The sequence below is a fragment of the Delphinapterus leucas genome, chromosome 16, assembly GCF_059928025.1.
Source record: "Delphinapterus leucas isolate spDelLeu-1000000601 "Yukka" chromosome 16, BTC_Dleu_Yukka2, whole genome shotgun sequence".
Classification (NCBI taxonomy): domain Eukaryota; kingdom Metazoa; phylum Chordata; class Mammalia; order Artiodactyla; family Monodontidae; genus Delphinapterus; species Delphinapterus leucas.
This window is the reverse complement of record NC_143144.1, coordinates 58,728,165-58,746,765: the sequence shown is the minus strand read 5'-3', so window position 1 is coordinate 58,746,765 and position 18,601 is coordinate 58,728,165. Positions and strand designations below refer to the sequence as shown.

At 40.3% G+C, this 18,601-nt stretch overlaps 1 protein-coding gene across 14 annotated transcripts in view; it reads right to left on the bottom strand.

Moving 5' to 3' along the window:
• ENTPD7 (ectonucleoside triphosphate diphosphohydrolase 7) overlaps positions 1 to 18,601 on the bottom strand; it is a 75,806-nt gene that overhangs the window by 41,045 nt on the left and 16,160 nt on the right. For 6 of the 14 annotated variants that reach the window (XR_002643918.3, XR_016388144.1, XR_016388145.1 and 3 more), the window contains exons 1-3: positions 13,995 to 15,184; positions 13,634 to 13,736; positions 12,320 to 12,502 (exon numbers count right to left, since the gene is read on the bottom strand). Coding sequence is in view for 8 of the 14 variants with exons in the window: in XM_089898015.1 (XP_089754141.1) it covers positions 12,320 to 12,502; positions 13,634 to 13,641 (191 nt within the window). In the remaining 6 variants the exon portion in view is untranslated. Of the gene's footprint in view, positions 1 to 12,319; positions 12,503 to 13,421; positions 13,554 to 13,633; positions 13,747 to 13,994; positions 16,991 to 18,601 lie in introns of those variants that run through there. The other 8 variants (XM_089898016.1, XM_089898015.1, XM_089898020.1 and 5 more) reach the window with 8 other exon arrangements.

Here is an 18,601-nt window from a genome sequence, read left to right as displayed (position 1 = left end):
TGTATGTTGAGCAGTTAGCACAGTGCTGTGCTTGTTACATAGCTATTGGGAGAACAAATAGCAGAAGACTCTCTGGAGAAAAGGGCTGAAATACCCAGAAAGAAAAGAAGGCTAAAAGCTGATAAAACCCTTCTTCTGAGTGATGAGGCTTTAATAAATACTAAAGTTTCCTCAGAGCGTATGGGTCTGAAAAGTACAAACGTCACTGATGACTCCTCTTCAAAGGCTTCACCTGAAGAGGAGCCTGGTGAGAATAAGAATGGCTTTTAGCTTATTACTCAAAAAAGGAGAGCTCTTTCTTTCTTTTTCTTTTCTTTTTTTTTTTTTTTTGCGGTACGCGGGCCTCTCACTGTTGTGGCCTCTCCCGTTGCGGAGCACAGACTCCGGACGCGCAGGCTCAGCGGCCATGGCTCATGGGCCCAGCCGCTCCGTGTCATGTGGGATCTTCCCGGACCGGGGCACGAACCCCTGTCTCCTGCATCGGCAGGCGGACTCCCAACCACTGCGCCACCAGGGAAGCCCGGAGAGCTCTTTCTTGATGCTAATATATAATGCATGGTAGGCAGACTAAAATTTTGCCTTCTAGATTCTTTTAAATTTGAATAAATATTACCATAGGTTGAGCTAATAATTGAACGAATATTCTGAAAGTAATGTTGTGAATTTTTTCAAGTAATACACCTAAACTCCCTTCTGCCCTATCATGCAACATTGTCTTTAGAGGTAACGCCCAGATCCCCAAGACCCTTACATAGAACCCTTTAGAACTAGCTTTTGTGAAGCCTGAAACTAATATAATGGGAGAGGAAGGTTCTTTTACACAAAATATTCAACATTACAAATACAAAAGGGGCCCATGCAAGTGAGGGGTCTTGCATTGCAGGTAACATTCCCTTCACAGTAAATCCAGAAAAGTAAGCCATGTGTCATACCTCTCAGAGCAATCTAGCCTGTGTTTACTGGTGATTTCACATTGCTGCACAGACTACAGAGTTCCTTACTTTGGACAGAAAAGCAAACTTGATGAAAAGAAGACTGTGTAGAAACAGTTCTGAAATCAATAAAGTAAAGCTGAGTACCTTTCCTATTCTATAACACACAATGCATTATTTTAAAAAGAGGAGAACATATATTTGAGCTTCAATACAATGCTGTAAATTATTGCTTAGGATAGGGTCAGGTAGAACTTTTTTCTGGATCTGATATGAGAGTGAGTTGCAGGAAGTGAAGCAGATGGTAAAAGTCTGTTACACACTAGAAAGGTTACAGTCCTAAAGATTCCATTCCACCACAGACTTTCCCATTCTAATCAAATGATTGGGCTGAAATGGGCTCACAATCCACCAGTCAACTCGTAACAGCTCACTTCTATCACAGGAAAGCTGGGCAGACATCTGTGTGCCACAGATAGAAAAGAAATAGGCAAGATAATCCATCTCCAGCCCGAAGTGACTTTTCATTTCTCATCAGCAACCTTTCTACTTCACAGATCTTTATCTGCTTTCCTTCTCTGAAAACCACCCCTTCTACTTCTCTTTGACAAGATTCTGGATCCTGTCCCCTCCTGCTTAATGAATAACTTTTTCCAGTACATTGGTTCTCAAAATTTTGGGGCTCAGGACCCCTTTATAGCCTTAAAAAAATTACTGGACCCCAAAGAGCTTTTGTGGTACATCTATCTATATTTACCATGTTAGAAAATAAAACAGAACATTTAAAAATACTTATTTATTTATTTAGACACAATAGCAAACTCATTACCTATTAACATATTTTATGAAAAACAACTATTTTCTAAAACAAAAAAGTTAGAGGAGTGGCATTGTTTTAGAGTTCTGCAAATCTCTTTTGTGTCTGGATTAATAGAAGATAACTAGATTCTCATATTTGCTTCTGTATTCAATCTGTTACGATAAGTTGTTTTGATTGAAGTATATGAAGAAAATCAAGCTTCACCCAGGTATGTTGTTGGAAAAGGGAAGAGTACTTTTTAGATCATTGGTACTACACTGAAACTCGACAAGTGGAGTTTCTTAAAGGTTGGTTGCAATGTGGAATCTAAACTCTAAGAACTTTTCATACTGTTACATTAAAATGCACTGGTCTTTCACTTTAAATTGCTTTTACCCATGCGTAATGTTGTCACATCGTATACTGGAAAATACTGGTTCGCTGAGCTATGCAAATCTTCTTAATGTTGACACATTTCATTCTACCAAAAAACCACACACATTCATGAATATCACTACCAATTTTATCAAAAAAGTCTTTTAAGTATTGGGAAGCTGTCAAACTCACAGTGGCAGATACAAACTTCCCAAACTTCTAATTTTCACTTAAAAGCTCAAATTTTATCACTGGCAATAAATACTGACAGTTATTTTCCTTAAAGTGACAGGTTTTTACTTCATTCATTTTCAAGAAAATGTCTATGAAATACCCACATCTGAAATCTACAGTTTTTCTGACAGTTATTCTTTCAAGTGAAAAATAGTATTCCATGACTGTGTTCAGCTCACAACTCAAACAACTGCCTAAGTGCTTTTCCTTGAGACAACCTGAGTATGCAACAAAAGTGCTTAATTCCTATTTCCCATTTTGTCACACAGAATATTAAAAAGATATTCTTAAGTGGAATTAGACTTTTCTTCCCACTGCAATTGTGTGACAATGAAGACTGCCATAACTACTAGTATAATTTGGTGCTCTATCTTGATTTGTGCTAAGGCACCAGCAGTTTTACCCACCATCGCTTTTGCATCATCAGTGTAAATGTCAACTCAGTGAAAAAGGCAAATAGTATCACCATAGCCAAAAGGTAGAAGGAACTCGGATGTCCATGACAGATGAATGGATAAACAAAATGTGGTATATACATACAATGGAATATGATTCAGCCTTAAAAAAAAAAGAAGGAAATCCTGCCATACGCTACAACATGGGTGAACCTTGAGGACATTATGCTAAGTGAAATAAGCCAGTCACAAAAGACAAATACTAGATAATTCCACTTATATGAAGTTTGTAAAGTAAGCAAATTCATAGAAACAGAAAATGGAATAGTGGTTACCAGGGGCTGGGGATAGGGAAAAATTAGGGGTTGTTGTCTAATGGGTATAGAGTTTCAGATTTGCAAGATGAAAAAGCTCTGGAGATTGGCTTCATAGCCATGTGAATATACTTAACGGTACTGAACTATACACTTAAAAATGGTTAAGATGGGTAAATTGTGTTATGCATTTTTAAACACAATTTTTTAAAAGGGCAAACAACATCTCAGTATTATCATCAAAATAGCTTTGGCCTCACACACTCCCTGAAAGGGTCTCAGAGACTCCCAAGCGTCAGTAAGCACTTTGAGAACCACTACTCTAACGTGACCTTTTTTCTAACATCCGTTTGGCTTCTCTACCTATTCCTCCCCCTTTCCCTTCTTTGATATGGCTTCCCAGTTCTCAAGAAGCCTCCCCTCAACAAGCTGATTCTTGTAATGATCTAAAAAAGGCCTCCTCCTTCTGTTCTAACATGTGGAGTGTCATTCTCTTTAAGCAGTTTGCTTACATTTCAGTATGAGCCCTAAGAGTTCTTTCATATTTGTTTGCTCCACCTCTCCATTTAGACTCTCAGCTTCTCAAGAGCAATGACCTTATCTGCATACCTCAATACAGACACAATGTTCCTCACATTTCTCTGATACGTATCAATCAATCCTGATTGGCTTGGGCCTAGAGCTCACAATATGAAGCTGCTAGTTTGTTAATAATTCATCTGTGTCTTTGTATAGCTATATTCAAAATCAGTTGTTCTCCTTAGAAAATTTCAATGGCTTTCCAAAGCATCCTATCATTCTCTTTGGTTCCTGTCAAGATAAGCAACTTTACAGCTCTCATTTGGGTACAACTCAACTTTGCTTTCTCTTCTCTCAGAAGTCGCCATGTGTGCATTGGCAGAAAAAAGTCAGCTGACACTAGAATACAAGGGAGAAAGATAGGACCAGATGACATTTATGTTACATTTCCCACTTGAATCCTTGATCAGTTGCTTCAGGCTGCAGAAAGTTCTGGAATTCTGACCTCTTATGACCTAATCAGGCTTCTTACACTTTTCAACCACCTGAAGGTCTTCCTCTGTCTAGGCTCCTAACGCGGATGGATCACTGGTCCTTTCTCGGATATTTTCATTCCTGATTTGCAGTCCCAGCCTTAGCCATCATGGTTAATTACTTGCATTGCTGGATCCTTCTGCCTAAAGAAGACCTAAAGCCCAATAGAAAAGTTCCAAAAGCTTTGGATCCCTCACATCCACCGTCCCAGGAGAGATCTGATTCACCATCACATGCACTTACACCCGCCTCACACACATATATCCTCTCTATTTGAGAAACATGATTTCCCTCTGGTCACTGCTGAGTCAATGAAAAGAAAGATACCCACATATACATCACCCAAGGTAGAAATGGAAGAGATTGCTTTTCGTTGCGATTATCCTCAAGACATTAACAGCATTAGAGCTATAACTAACCAAACCATTACCTAGCTTACAAAATCAACACTAATTACCACTTCTAGAGTTCAAAAAGAACTCAGTAATGTGCCAAAAGTCCATTAAAGTGGTCCCCCATCAGCATGGAGCTACCACCTCTTTGATGAATGTCATCATATCCCAACTCTGTTCAAGGCTCAAAACCAAATATAATGACATGATAGCCAAAGTAGCTGTGCATGACTGATGATAGCAATACATACCCAGAAAAGCATCTTGTAAGGTTACTACTTATCTCCTAACAAGATTAATCAGATCAGTCAGGAACATTTATAATTTAAAGCTCTGCTTATAAACATTATAAACACCATTAAGGACAAGTAAATGAATAAATAAATAAATGCAAATAAATGCCTTCAATTTCACCAGCAAAATCTCTGAATTTTTCCACTGTACATAAGAACCCTTAACTTCACCTGTATATCTGTTTATCATTTTTATTCTAACCATAAGTAATGGATCTTTTTCACTTGCTTTAAACAGAATTAAAACTCCTAAGGAAGGTCAGTATTGAGCTGATTGCTGACACAGTAGCGCTCATTCAGTTATTCCCAGATGGCAAAGGAACATGAGGCACCACCTTTCAATAGCTACATTCTTCAGGACAATAAGTCAACCAGACAAATATTTCCCCACTAATAAAGACAGTAGTGGGGTTACCAAAAAGTGAACAATATTAAACATTAAGGTGAAAAAGAAATGTACTGAATATACAGAACATTTAAGTAAGAACGGTTCACTGTTTGTCTTGCACAACATGTATGAATACATGCTAAAAGCACCCCTTATAGTAAAAATTATTAATAAATTTTAACAATTTACCCAGTATCCAGGACTAGCACTTTCCAGCAGAACTTTCTGATATGATGGAAATATTCCCTTTCTGCACTGTCTGATAGGATAGCTACTAGCCACATGTGGCCAGTGAACACTCGAAATGTGACTAGTACAAATAAGGAACTGAATTTTTATTTTATTTAATTTAAATTAATTTATATTTAAATAGCCTCTGTGGGTAGTGGCTACCCTATTGGATACCACAGTGTAGACAGTGTTTGTTGAGTAAGTGAATAGATGAATGAATAAATGGGTGTAAAATATGAATTAAGTATGATGAAGTTGTTGGAGCCCATCTTATATGCCACATGCTAGATAAATAGTTGATTAAAACACATCTAACAAAAATTATTCTTAAAAACAGCTTTGCTGTGCGTGGGGGGGGGGAGGCAAGAGGTATATGGGAAACCTCTCTGTCCTTCTGCTCAATTTAGCTGTGAACCTAAAACTGCTCTAAAAAATAAAGTTTGTTTTAGAAATATAAATTTTAAAAAAAATTCTGGATTCTATCCTTACTGACATCCATCAATCTGTAAATTTACCTTTTCCTAAATTCTAGTTCTGATGCAAACCTTCTGCTTTCTCCTTCCAGAAGCCATGTGGGCATATGTTTGTAAAACAACAGCTCTTCAGTTTTGAAACTACTGAGGGAAAACCCCCATGCAGGCTTCTAAAATCCTGGGCCATATCACCTCAGAAGTGATATGCTATATATATACTAATATGTATAAAATAGATAACTAATAAGAACCTGCTGTATAAAAAAATAAATAAAATAAAATTTAAAAATTAAAAAAAAGAAGTGATATGCTAGGTTCTACCAATGGCTGAAAAAATTCAAATTAAAACATTTTTTTCTATATAAAATATTGATATAATTTCATCATGTGAATTATGAACAATTTAAGTTGGAAAAAATATGACTATATTCAATGTATGTAATATAAAAATCACAACCACAAGCACTTGTCCTAATTTTTAATAAGCTGTTGAACTTGAGTGCTAGGTGTTTTCATCAATTCCTAATTATTTGTTTAATCATTTTATCATCAGCTAGTGCTTACCAGTGCCTAAGTAGTAACAGCTGCCACAGAAAAGAAATACTGGAAGGAAAAAATTTAAATGGAGATAATGCTTCCCCTTATCTTCACTGCATATTTGCAGGGCACAAAACAGAATTAGAGAACAGAAAAATCAAGATTATTCCAAATAATACTAATAAGACTAATATCTGTGATGTACCAGGCAGTGCTAGGTGTTTTTCTTTTTTAATCCAAATGACAAGACAAGGCAGGCATTTTACCTCCACTTTATACTTAAAGAAATGAGATCCCAGAATAGAGCACCTGTCTGAGATAACCCAGCTAGAGAATGATGGGCTGATTAGCTCTAAAATCAATCTCTTTCCCCTATACTACAATACTTCGTTCCCAGATAAATATAACTAAACTGTAGAGCAATGGTTCCCAACTTAGGCTGCATATTAGAAACACCTTGAGAAAAAGTCCAGTTATTTGCATTTTTTAAAGGTCCCCAAGTAATTCGGATACATAAAGTGAAAACCACTGACTTAAGGTCATCGTTAACACAAATAATTAGACTGTATAATAAAATAGTTTTAACAAAATGTGTAGAACTGCTTAGCACTATAGAAATGGTCTGTAGAAATTCTGAGTTACTGAGTCTACTTTTTTCTTTTTTTTGGCTGTGTTGGGTCTTCGCTGCTGAGCAGGGGCTTTCTCTAGTTGCGGCGAGCAGGGCCTACTCTTCGTTGAGGTGCACAGGCTTCTCACTGTGGTGGCTTGTCTTGTTGCGGAGCACTGGCTCTAGATGTGCGGGCTTCAGTAGTTGTGGCACTCAGGCTTAGTAGTTGTGGCTTGCAGGCTCTAGAGCTCAGGCTCAGTAGTTGTGGTGCATGGGCTTAGTTGCTCTGCGGCATGTGGGATCTTCCCAGACCAGGGCTCGAACCCAGGTCCCCTGCATTGGCAGGCAGATTCTTAACCACTGCGCCACCAGGGAAGCCCCTGAGTCTACTTTTAATAAATTTCCTCTCTCCTGCCTCACTGTCAAGATGTCAGTACGTTATTAATTACTGTCATCAGTGTGCCCGCATCTAATGACCATCACACCCTTCCCACTACCACCATTCTAACTTGCTATTATTTGCTGTGTCCTGAGACAAGAGAGAACCGAGCTAATTACAACAGTATGCACAAGTACACAGTACTATATTTAAAATGGATAGGGACTTCCCTGGTGGGGAAGGATCCCACATGCCGCGGAGCGACTAAGCCCATGCACCACAACTACTGAGCCTGCGCTCTAGAGCCTGTGAGCCACAACTACTGAGCCCGTGTGCCACAACTACTGAAGCCTGTGCACCCTACAGCCCGTGCTCTACAACAAGAGAAGCCACCGCAATGAGAAGCCTGCGCACCACAACAAAGAGTAGCCCCCGATCCCCGCAACTAGAGAAAGTCCACGTGCAGCAACAAAGACCCAACGCAGCCAAAAATAAATAAATAAAATAAATAAATAAAATAAAATGGATAACCAACAAGGACCTACTATACAGCACAAGAAACTCTGCTCAATATTATGTAACAACCTAAATGGGGCAAGAATTTGAAAAAGAATAGATATATGTATATGAATAACTGAATCGCTTTGCTGTACACCTGAAACTAACACAACATTGTTAACAAACTACACTCCAATATAAAATAAAAAGTTGAAAAAAACAAAAAAAAAACAGTATGTAAAACAAAAGTAAACAGCCTCTATGTGAGAGCCTTTCTTATCAGTATAGTACATAAGCTCTTAGTACATGAACTCAGTGATATCAAAATTGGTTACTCATGAGCCTCTTCTTATTAAGTTCTGATTCTTAACTTTATTCCTCATTCTTGACTATGTACAGTTCCTAATTCTTTATTCCTGATTCTACATAGTTATACTTAAACTATTATCTCATCAGGAAACAATTATTCCTTCACATCTGCCTCTCTAACTAGATTATTAACTGCATGAGTTCAGGGGCCACGTTTTATTCATCTTCGTACCCTAGCGCCTAGCACAGTCACACACACAGCAAGCTCTCAACAGATGTTTGCTTCCTAAATGACTCATGTAGGCAGCCATGAGTGAAGTTTAAGGACACCTGGTAATTTGTGGCCATATGCACATAACATTTCATTAAAGAACAAGGAGCTCTAGGCTATATGGCTGCTGGCTGCTCAGCCAGAGCATTACAGGGTGTGAGGATTTTGTTAAGCTCATTACACAGGCACAGTCTGTGTGTTCCTTAGCTCTGTGGCTAACTTGTTTCACTTAATTCAGCATAAGTATTTATTGAATCTGGCCACCTGAGTTTAGTGGTAGATAAGAACTATCAGATCACTCTACCTCCCAGTATCCCTCAGATGCATTTACTTCTCTTCATCATCATTGCTGCCACCCAAGTCTAGGCCGCCATCATCTCTCTGCTGGAGGATTCCAATTCATTCTCCACCATGCCATCAAAATGACCTTTCTGTAAAAAGCATTTCTGATCATATCACTCTTCAAAGCCTTTCAAAGTCTTCTCTCTGCCCTTAAGATAAAGTCTAAACCCCCTAAAATGGCTTAATAGGCCCAGCCTGATCTACCTCTCCAGCTATATAGATCACCGCTCACTGCCTAGCAGTCTTTACTCTAGCCATATTATCCTACATAGAATTCCATAATTAGACCATGCTATGTTCCAGTGAGAAACTGTGCTCAGGTATGTCAAGAAAATCTCAATAAGCATTTAAAAAACTCAAATTATGGGCTCAGTTTTCCAAAGCTACAGGCTTCTTAACACCAACTGTTGACAACTCTAGTCATCTATCTAAATAAGTGTTCCCTCTTCGAAAAGGAAGAAAGAAAAATACAAAGGAATAGTGCTGCTAGATGAGAAAAGTTTGAAAATATAAACTTCTTGAGAAAAAGTACCAAGTCTCCATGCCCTAGTTCCTATCACCCAGCACATAGTAGCTGCTCAATAAATGTTTGTTGAATGAATGAATGAATGAATGACCAAAGTGAATAGGAAATGAGAAATTCTGGGGACAGAACAACCCAGAAATATTAAGGGGAGGAGGTATGTGTCCCAATTCTGACCAAAAAGATTCAAGGAAAGGGTTGCTAGAGGTTTCCAGGAAGGGTCTTCACTCTTATAAGAAAGCATGCAAGACCCATTTCTCTCCTGCAGGACATGAGTGAGGATGCAGGTAGCCCTGGCTGCTATTATGCAACCATTTAGTAAGCTGACAAAATGGGCAACTGAGACAGAGACTCCCATCCTGACAGCCAATGTTGAACTTGTGGTCCCTCTATCCCTGGACTTCTTGTTATGTGAGCCAATAAACTTTGTTATTATTTAAGTTGGTCTGACTGCTTGCAGCCCAAAGCCTCCTAACTGATACTTTCTGGGAAGCAATAAAGAGAAAATTATGTTGAAGATGATGAACACATGTCATCATTTCATTCTGTAGCCTAATCAGAAACTAACCTTTAAAAAATAGCAACTTCTATGCAACTGGTAAGGCATTAAAACTATATCAAATAATTCAAATATATTTTCTGTGAAAAAAGGTATTCAGTTCTCACTGAACTAACAGGAGAGTAGACTCTACAGAAGAAAATACTAATGAACCAGAAGGCACGGCAATATATTAATAAAATATCCAGAAAAAACAGAGAGAAAAAAGACTGAAAAAAAAAAGAAATGAATAGAGCATCAGTGGGCTGTAAGAAAACGTCACACGGCTCAGTATGTCACTGGAGACACCAAAGGAAAAGTGGGAGAGGATAGAAAAATATTTGAAGAAATAATGGTTAAAATTTTTCCAAATTTGATGAAAAATTACAATCCATAGATCCAAGAATCAACAAATCACAAACATAAGAATCATGAAAAGGGAATTCCCTGGTGGTCCAGTGGTTAAGACTTTGCCTTCCAATGCAGGGGGTGTGGGTTCGATCCCTCGTCTGGGAGCTAAGGTCCCACATGCCTCAGGGCCAAAAAACCAAAATATAAAACAGAAACGATATTGTAACAAATTCAATAAAGACTTTAAAAATGGTCCACATCAAAAAAATCTTTAGGGCTTCCCTGGTGGCGTGGTGGTTAAGAATCTGCCTGCCAGTGTAGGGGACATGGGTTTGAGCCCTGGTCCAGGAAGACCCCACATGCCATGGAGCAACTAAGTCTGTGTGTCACAACTACTGAACCTGCACTCTGGAGCCCGTGAGCCACAACTACTGAGCCCACATGCCACAACTACTGAAGCCCACGTGCCTAGAGCCCATGTTCCACAACAAGACAAGCCACTGCAATGAGAAGCCTGTGCACCCCAATGAAGAGTAGCCCCCACTCGCCACAACCAGAGAAAAGCCTGTGCGCAGCAACGAAGACCCAACACAACCAAAAATAAAATAAAATAAATAAATTTTAAAAAATAAAAATAAAAATAATTTTTAAAAAAATCTTTAAAAAAGAAAAAAGAATCATGAAGAAAACTACACCAAGGCACATCATAATCAAATTGTTTAAAACCAGTGATAAAGAGAAAACCTTAAAAGCAGCCAGAGGAAGACATATTATGTACAGAGAGAACAAAGATAAAAATGACAGCAGACTTCTCCTAAGACAAGCCAGAAGACAGTGAAGCATCATCTGTAAAGTAATGAAAGATGAAAACGATCAACCTAGAGTTCCCTACTCAGTGAACATTTCTTTTAAAGGGAAAACAAAATAAAGACTTTTCCAGTCACATAAAAGTTTAAAGAATTCACCAACCACAAACTCACACTACTAGAAATGTTAAAGGAAGACCTTTAGGCAAAAGGAAAATGATACCAGATGGAAATATGAAATCTACACAAAGGAATGAAGAGGCCCAGAAATGGTAAATATACAAGCCTTTTTTTCTTATTTTTAAAAACCTCTTTAAAAAATAATTGAATGCTTAAAGCAAAAATAATAACACATGGTGGAGCTTGTAACATATGTAGAAGTAAAAGATATGACAACAATAGCACCAAGGCCAAGGGGAAAGAGAGGAATGAAAGTACACTGTTGTTAGGTTCTTACACTGTGTGTGAAGAGGTATAATATTACTTGAAGTAATAAGTTAAAGATGTATACTCTAAACCCTAAAGCAACCACTGAAAAAATAAAAACAGAGTTATATCTAATAAGCCAAGAAAGGGGCTAAAATGGAATCATAAAAAATGTACTCAATTCAAAAGAAGGGAAAAAAAGAGGAAAGACAAACAAAGAACAGATGTGACAAGCAGAAAACAAATAGCAAGACAGATTAAAATCTAAACAATTGATAAATGTAAATAGCCTGAAGGGCCCAAATAAAAGGCAGACATTGCCAGATTGGGTAGAAAGAAAGACTCAACTAAACTCTGCCTACAAGAAGCTCACTTTAAACATAAAGACACAAATAGGCTAAAACTAAAAGAATGGAAAAACATCTATCATGCTAACACTGACACAAGAAAGCTGAAGTTGCTATTGATATACTAATACCAGACTAGTAGATTTCAGAGCAAAGAATATAGTCAGAGATAAACAGAGTCATTTAATAATGATAAAAGGGTCAATTCATCAAGAGTACATAACAATCCTAAACATTTATGCACCCAGTAAGTCAGCCCACCAAGACAAAAAAAACAGAAAGATGTCTTTCATGGTTAAAATGCAGCAACAGCATTCCTGAATCAAAACTGAACATTGCCTAAATGGGGCTTAAGATCTTCTTTATGTAATAAGTGGCATGCAGTTTTACTAATAAAAGTGCGGTATTCCCCAAAAGAGTCAAAGGTGGTAGTGTGTTAAACAGCTTATCAAAATATTTATGACTTCAACACCAAAGCCAATCGAAGTGATGTAAAGCTGACTCACCTTTCATATTGCCTGTCTCGTGGTAATGAAGCACCCCAATGTCTAAAGTCCATGATTAACATAAGCAAAAGGAGACAGGATATGAAGAAGAGTCCTAGGAATGCCACCCGCTGCCGGGGAAATGGGCTCACTGTGGGCACAATGAAGTACCAGGAGGCTGGGCAGAGGTAGGAAAAACTGATCCTGAAATGAGACAAACATTAGTAAGAAAAGTCTCTACAATCCAGTGCTAAAAAATGGTTTTTAAGCTGAATTAAAGCGCTTCCTGATAAAGGCAAAAAATTTATGCCCCTAGAAGTCTAAATGTTCATTTAGTCTCGAATTTTAGAAAAGGACATATATAGTTCATGGAGCTTCTACTATATAAATAAAAAAAGGCTTCTCTGCTCTTTTTTCAGAGTGCACTTTGGGATGCAGTTCAAAGAACCAACTTCATGTTAATGAAAAGATTACCAGTCTCCCTGTGCAATCTCATAACGCTGAAGAATCAGAGCACTTGTAACATTCCCATCAAGAATGCTGTCAAAAAAACTGGATAGTCAGAAAATTTATTCAACCGATTTTTAAAAATATTTTAATAGGTAACATACGCACACAATAAAAAAAAAATCAAACAGTTTAAAGGATATATAGTGGAAAGTGAGTCTTGTGCCTTAACCCCATCATTTCCCTCTCAGAGGCAACCACTGTTACCCAGGGATATTCTTGTATACACAAGCATAAACACATACCATATAGGTAATATATCTGTGTGTGTGTCTGTGTGTGTATCTCCATTCCTTTGGTTTTACACCATACCTACTGTTCTGCATCTTTCTCCACTTACTCTATTTGACAACTGTCTCATTTGGTACCTGTTGCTCCACAGATCCACATTAATCTTTTCTGAAAGCTTCAGAGTGTTATAATGTATGGATAAGCATACTCAACTGTCAAGTTCACTTTCCATAGTAATTCAGAAGGACCTCGGTCTGTTTTCAAAGTTCATTAAAAAAATTTTTTTTGTTTTGTTTTTGTTTTTTTGGTTTTTTTTAACCTCCTCAAGGGGCACCTAGCTTCACTCAAGTGGAAATTTGAAAGAACATTACAATCTACAACTTACCAGAGCTGAGCAAGCACTCACTCTATCACCCCGGGGGCTCTGGGCTGTAAGGTATTGTTGACTCTGCCTTCAAAAGAATGCAGCTTTGATCTTTGCATCCATCTGACCAGGCTGCGAAGTCCATATGCAGCCCTAGAGCAAACCTCACTCGTAACAGTCTCCCAGCCACCCCCCACCGAGCTCCCAGCTGAGGATAAAGTCTGCAACCTTACCTAGCCATGGGTTCCCTTCAGTGGTCTCAAGGCCTGTCACCTCCTTTTCCTTTTGCCTTGAGAAGGTGGTCTCCTCGTCCCAGTCATCTCCGAAGTCTGCAGCCTGGAAAGAGCTGGTTGGGGTTCCGGCTCACCTCCAGCAGTACCCACGAGACTAGACCCCATACCCCACCACGAGAAGCTCATGGCGTCCACCCACTCCCCAGGCTCCCACTCCAGATCCGTATGCTCTTGTTCCTGGGGCTCAGTGGACCCTACCCAGGCTCCCTGGGTGCGGGGTATTCTAGAGGGCCAGCGACATCCTCGAGGAACCCGCGGTCCGTCCCTCCCGGCCCCGCAGCCCTCCCGAGCTCACACTCACGGGTCAAGCGGCCCGCCGGCTCCCTCAGCTCCGCTCTGCTAGGTCCGGAGGTGCTCCCCGCGGCCTCTAACCGAGCCGGAAGGAGGCCTGGGCCGCCGGCGGCGCCACGTCCCCAAGGAAACCGCAGGGAGCCAATGACTGACAGGGGACCCGCGGAGAGGGGCCCGCCTTCCGCCCAGCTGGGGCCGCGGGCGAACCAGCTCCGTCGGCCGCACGTCGGTCCGCCAGGGTGGCCAGTCCCCTAGAGCGCTAGGCCTTAATGCCCGCCCCGGGATTTCGAGCGCGTCCAATCCGGAAGGGCGTCGTGCGGGGCTCCGCCTGGTGGGGCCGGCTGTGGCTCACAGGTGAGCAGTACGGAGCGGCGCCCAGGTACCTTGCGGCTGCTACCCTCTCGGTGGCGCTAGTTCTCTGCTGGCTGTTTTCTCTGCGGTCGTTTTCAGGACGGAGCGGCTCGGGTGCGTGGGTCTCGGGGTGTTCGCGACACAAGTGCATCCCTTGCCTAAAGCCAGTCGGAGGTTTTGTGTCCACAAATCCTGCCCTGCAGAATGGCAGTTCTCCCACCACAAACCTTCCCTACAGCCTCCCAAACAGATGCCCCGGATCCACTGTGTTGTCCCATGAGAAAAAAACACAAGTTGGGGGGTAATGACGACTACACCGCAGCGCTTATATCCATTCATTCAACATTCATTTAATGTCTACTGTGAGCCAAACATTAAGAGCGGCTGTGTCCCTGCCCTCCCGGACCTTAACGGTGATACACAAAAGGTAATGTTTCCTGAATGTTGTTTTTGTACCTTGCTTTCACCAGCCCCTTCTCTCATGTCCAGGCGGGAGCCGCTTGGACAGGGTGAAATCCAAGTCCTTACAAACTTGGCACACACATGGCCGTCCACGACCTGCCCACGCAGCATCTGCGGCTGCTCCGCACCTCCCTTATCATGCTCCAGCAACGCACCTCTGTGGTTTCTGCCCTCTTGGGCTTTGCTCACTCTGCCTCCTCCACCCCTCCCCTCCACCTGCCTTGAGTATCCTTCCCTGCCTCTTTACCGGGTCAACTCGTCCTCAACCCTTACCACTCGATTTAAGGGTCACTTCCCCTAAAAGCCTTACTTGATCTACACCTCCTTTATATGTTGTTTCACTTACCACATTGAATTACAATTATATTTACGTATCTGTCTATCCCAGTAGACAGAATATCCTTGAGGGCAAGGACTATCTGCTTGCATAGCAATGTTGGGTACTGCCTGGCACATAAAATACAACTAATATATGATAAATATGTGAATGAATGACTGTGGAAATAAATGAAGACCACCCAAATGAGAACAAAGAGGCTATTTATTCTATGCCTGCTATAACAGGGCAGTCAACCACTATCACTTGGCATCTGGCAGAGAATCAAAGGCTGTCAAGGGAGTGGGGAAGTTTAAGGTGGAAAAACAAAAAGGGAAGATTTCATGTATGCACCGAATGGCATGGGGAAGCTGGAGGCAGGCTAACTAGAAGCCAGGCATCTAATGTGATTGTTTTGGGGGAGCATATTTGACCTTCACCAGTTGGTCCTGAGTTGGAAGGGCAGGGGCAAAAATTAGGGAAGCTGACAGTTATTGACCAGTCATGAGGGTTCTGGGCTGATTGCTGCAGAGGCTGTGGGTCAGAGTTTTAATTGTCATATACGGTCTGGCCATTCTAGTTTGCGTATTCAGTCTCTCATGACTGTTTCTTTTTTCCTCCATTACCCTCCCAACCTTGTTGGGTTTCCTAGGTTGCTTTTCTCCTGCAATTCTCAATTTTCTTTTTTCCCTCAGTCCCTGCTTCAAGTGTTATATTTTATCCAGGCCCCAGAAACCACATCGAGTATAATAGTTGCATAAACTTAGGATTAACCACAAAAAATTACAAAATACCAGGTGATTTTATTCTAGAGCCCAGTTCAGTGCCTGGAACAAGGTAGACATAGGAAAAGCTCAACAAATGTTTTGGCTTTGTTTTTTAAATTCTTGAAGTTGCCTGCCAACTGTGCAGTTCTAAATCTAATCTATGTATATTTCAAACTCCAGTGTTCCACTAAATGAGTGTTTTTGAGTGGAAATAAAATTCCTATTTATGTTTTAAATAGTACTTGTTTCATATGGTTTATGAACTATATTAACTTAGAACTTGAAGGTGCATTGAAACATCTAATTTATATTTTGTAACTACTGTTATAAAACAGAAAAGAAACCTACATTTTAATCCCAACACTTTCGCATTATACCTTCTTTGTCCATCTGGTTTGGACAATAATTCCTTCAATCACTCCATATGCTCTCAGGCATGGTAAAGCCTGCAGTGCTTATCTGATTAACAGCCTACAGGGCTAAGTTCTGAGGTTTCCAGTTAGGAGGCCAAAAAAAATGGGTTGAGATCATTTCTCCATCTCATTTGCTGTAATTCAACATGTTGAAACAAATTACAGAAATCCATATTTCAAAACAGGTTTTTAACTGCTTTTTAAAGGCTTGTCTACAATTACATTTGCAATTTTCTCAAGGCATCCTTGACTCTACCCACCCTGAGCAAAATCAGTCAAACCAGTCCCACACTAGGTGTCCATTGTCTGCATCGCTTTATTTCTCCTCATCAATTCTCCTTCATTCCACACTCCATCCTGCCCTAACCTCTAATGGAATTTAATGTGGTCTTTGCTCTCCCCTCCAAGTTTACTGATCTCTCTTCATGTGTCCTGTAGGTACCTCACTGTCGAAGACCAAATTCACTGTCTCTCCATTCTCACCTTATCCACCCAAACCTCCTCCATGCATATTCCCAACTTTGACAAAATACCCTGTGATTCACCCAAGCAGGTATCTGCAAGTTATTTTTTTTTAATTTTTTAAATAGATCTTTATTGGAGTATAATTGCTTCACAATACTGTGTTAGTTTTTGTTGTACAGCAAAATAAATCAGCCATATGCATACATATATCCCCATATCCCCTCCTTCTTGACCCTCCCTCCACCCTCCCTATCCCACCCCTCTAGGTCGTTTCAAAGCACCGAGCTGATCTCCCTGTGCTATGCGGCTGCTTCCCACTAGCTATTTTACATTTGGTAGTGTATATATGTCAATGCTACTCTCACTTTGCCCCAGCTCCCCCCTCCCCGCCACTGTGTCCTCAAGTCCATTCTCTATGTCTACATCTTTATTCCTGCCCTGCCACTAGGTTCATCAGTACCATTTTTTATTTTTCAGATTCCATAAATATGCGTTAGCATACGGTATTTGTTTTGCTTTCTGACTTCACTCTGTACGACAGACTCTAGGTCCATCCACCTCACTACGAATAGCTCAATTTCGTTTCTTTTTTTTTTTGCGGTATGCGGGCCTCTCACTATTGTGGCCTCTCCCATTGTGGAGCACAGGCTCCGGACGCGCAGGCTCAGTGGCCATGGCTCACGGGCCCAGCCGCTCTGCAGCATGTGGGATCTTCCCGGACCAGGGCACAAACCCGTGTCCCCTGCAACGGCAGGCGGACTTTCAACCACTGTGCCACCAGGGAAGCCCCAATTTCGTTTCTTTTTATGGCTCAGTAATATTCCATTGTATATACATGCCACATCTTCTTTATTCATTCATCTGTTGATGGACATTTAGCTTGGTTCCATGTCCTGGCTATTGTAAACAGTGCTGCAATGAGCATTGTGGTACATGTCTCTTTTTGAATTATGGTTTTCTCAGGGTATATGCCCAGTAGTGGGATTGCTGGGTCATATGGTAGTTCTATTTTTAGTTTTTTAAGGAACCTCCATACTGTTCTCCATAGTGGCTGTATCAACTTACATTTCCACCAACAGTGCAGGAGGGTTCCCTTATCACCACACCCTTTCCAACATTGTTCCTAGATTTTTTGATAATGGCCATTCTGACCGGTGTGAGGTGATACCTCATTGTAGTTTTGATTCTAATAGTGATGTTGAGCATCTTTTCATGTGTCTCTTGGCCATCTGTATGTCTTCTTTGGTGAAATGTCTATTTAGGTCTTCTACCCATTTTTTAACTGGATTGTTTGTTTTTTTTGATATTGAGCTCCATGAGCTGTTTGTATATTTTGGAGATTAATCCTTCGTCCGTTGTTTCATTTGCAAATATTTTCTCCCATTCTGAGGGTTGTCTTTTCATCTTGTTTATGGTTTCCTTTGCTGTGCAAAAGCTTTTCAGTTTAATTAGGTCCCTTTTGTTTACTTTTGTTTTTATTTTCATTACTCTAGGAGGTGGGTCAAGAAAGATCTTGCTGTGGTTTATGTCAAAGAGTGTTTTTCCTATGTTTTCCTCTAAGAGTTTTAGAGTGTCTGGTCTTACATTTAGGTCAATCCATTTGGAGTTTATTTTTGTGTATGGTGTTAGGTAGTGTTCTAATTTCATTCTTTGACATGTAGCTGTCTAGTTTACATGCAAGTCATTCTTGAATCTATCCCTTCTACTTCCTTTTCCCATTCCAATTAGTCACTAGGTGTTCTTAATTCAAATGCCTAAAATCCTCTCTAATATCTTCTGATGAAATCTTCTAACTGGTGGCCCTACCTCCAGACCCATGCCCCTCTTGAGTACCCCTCTATTC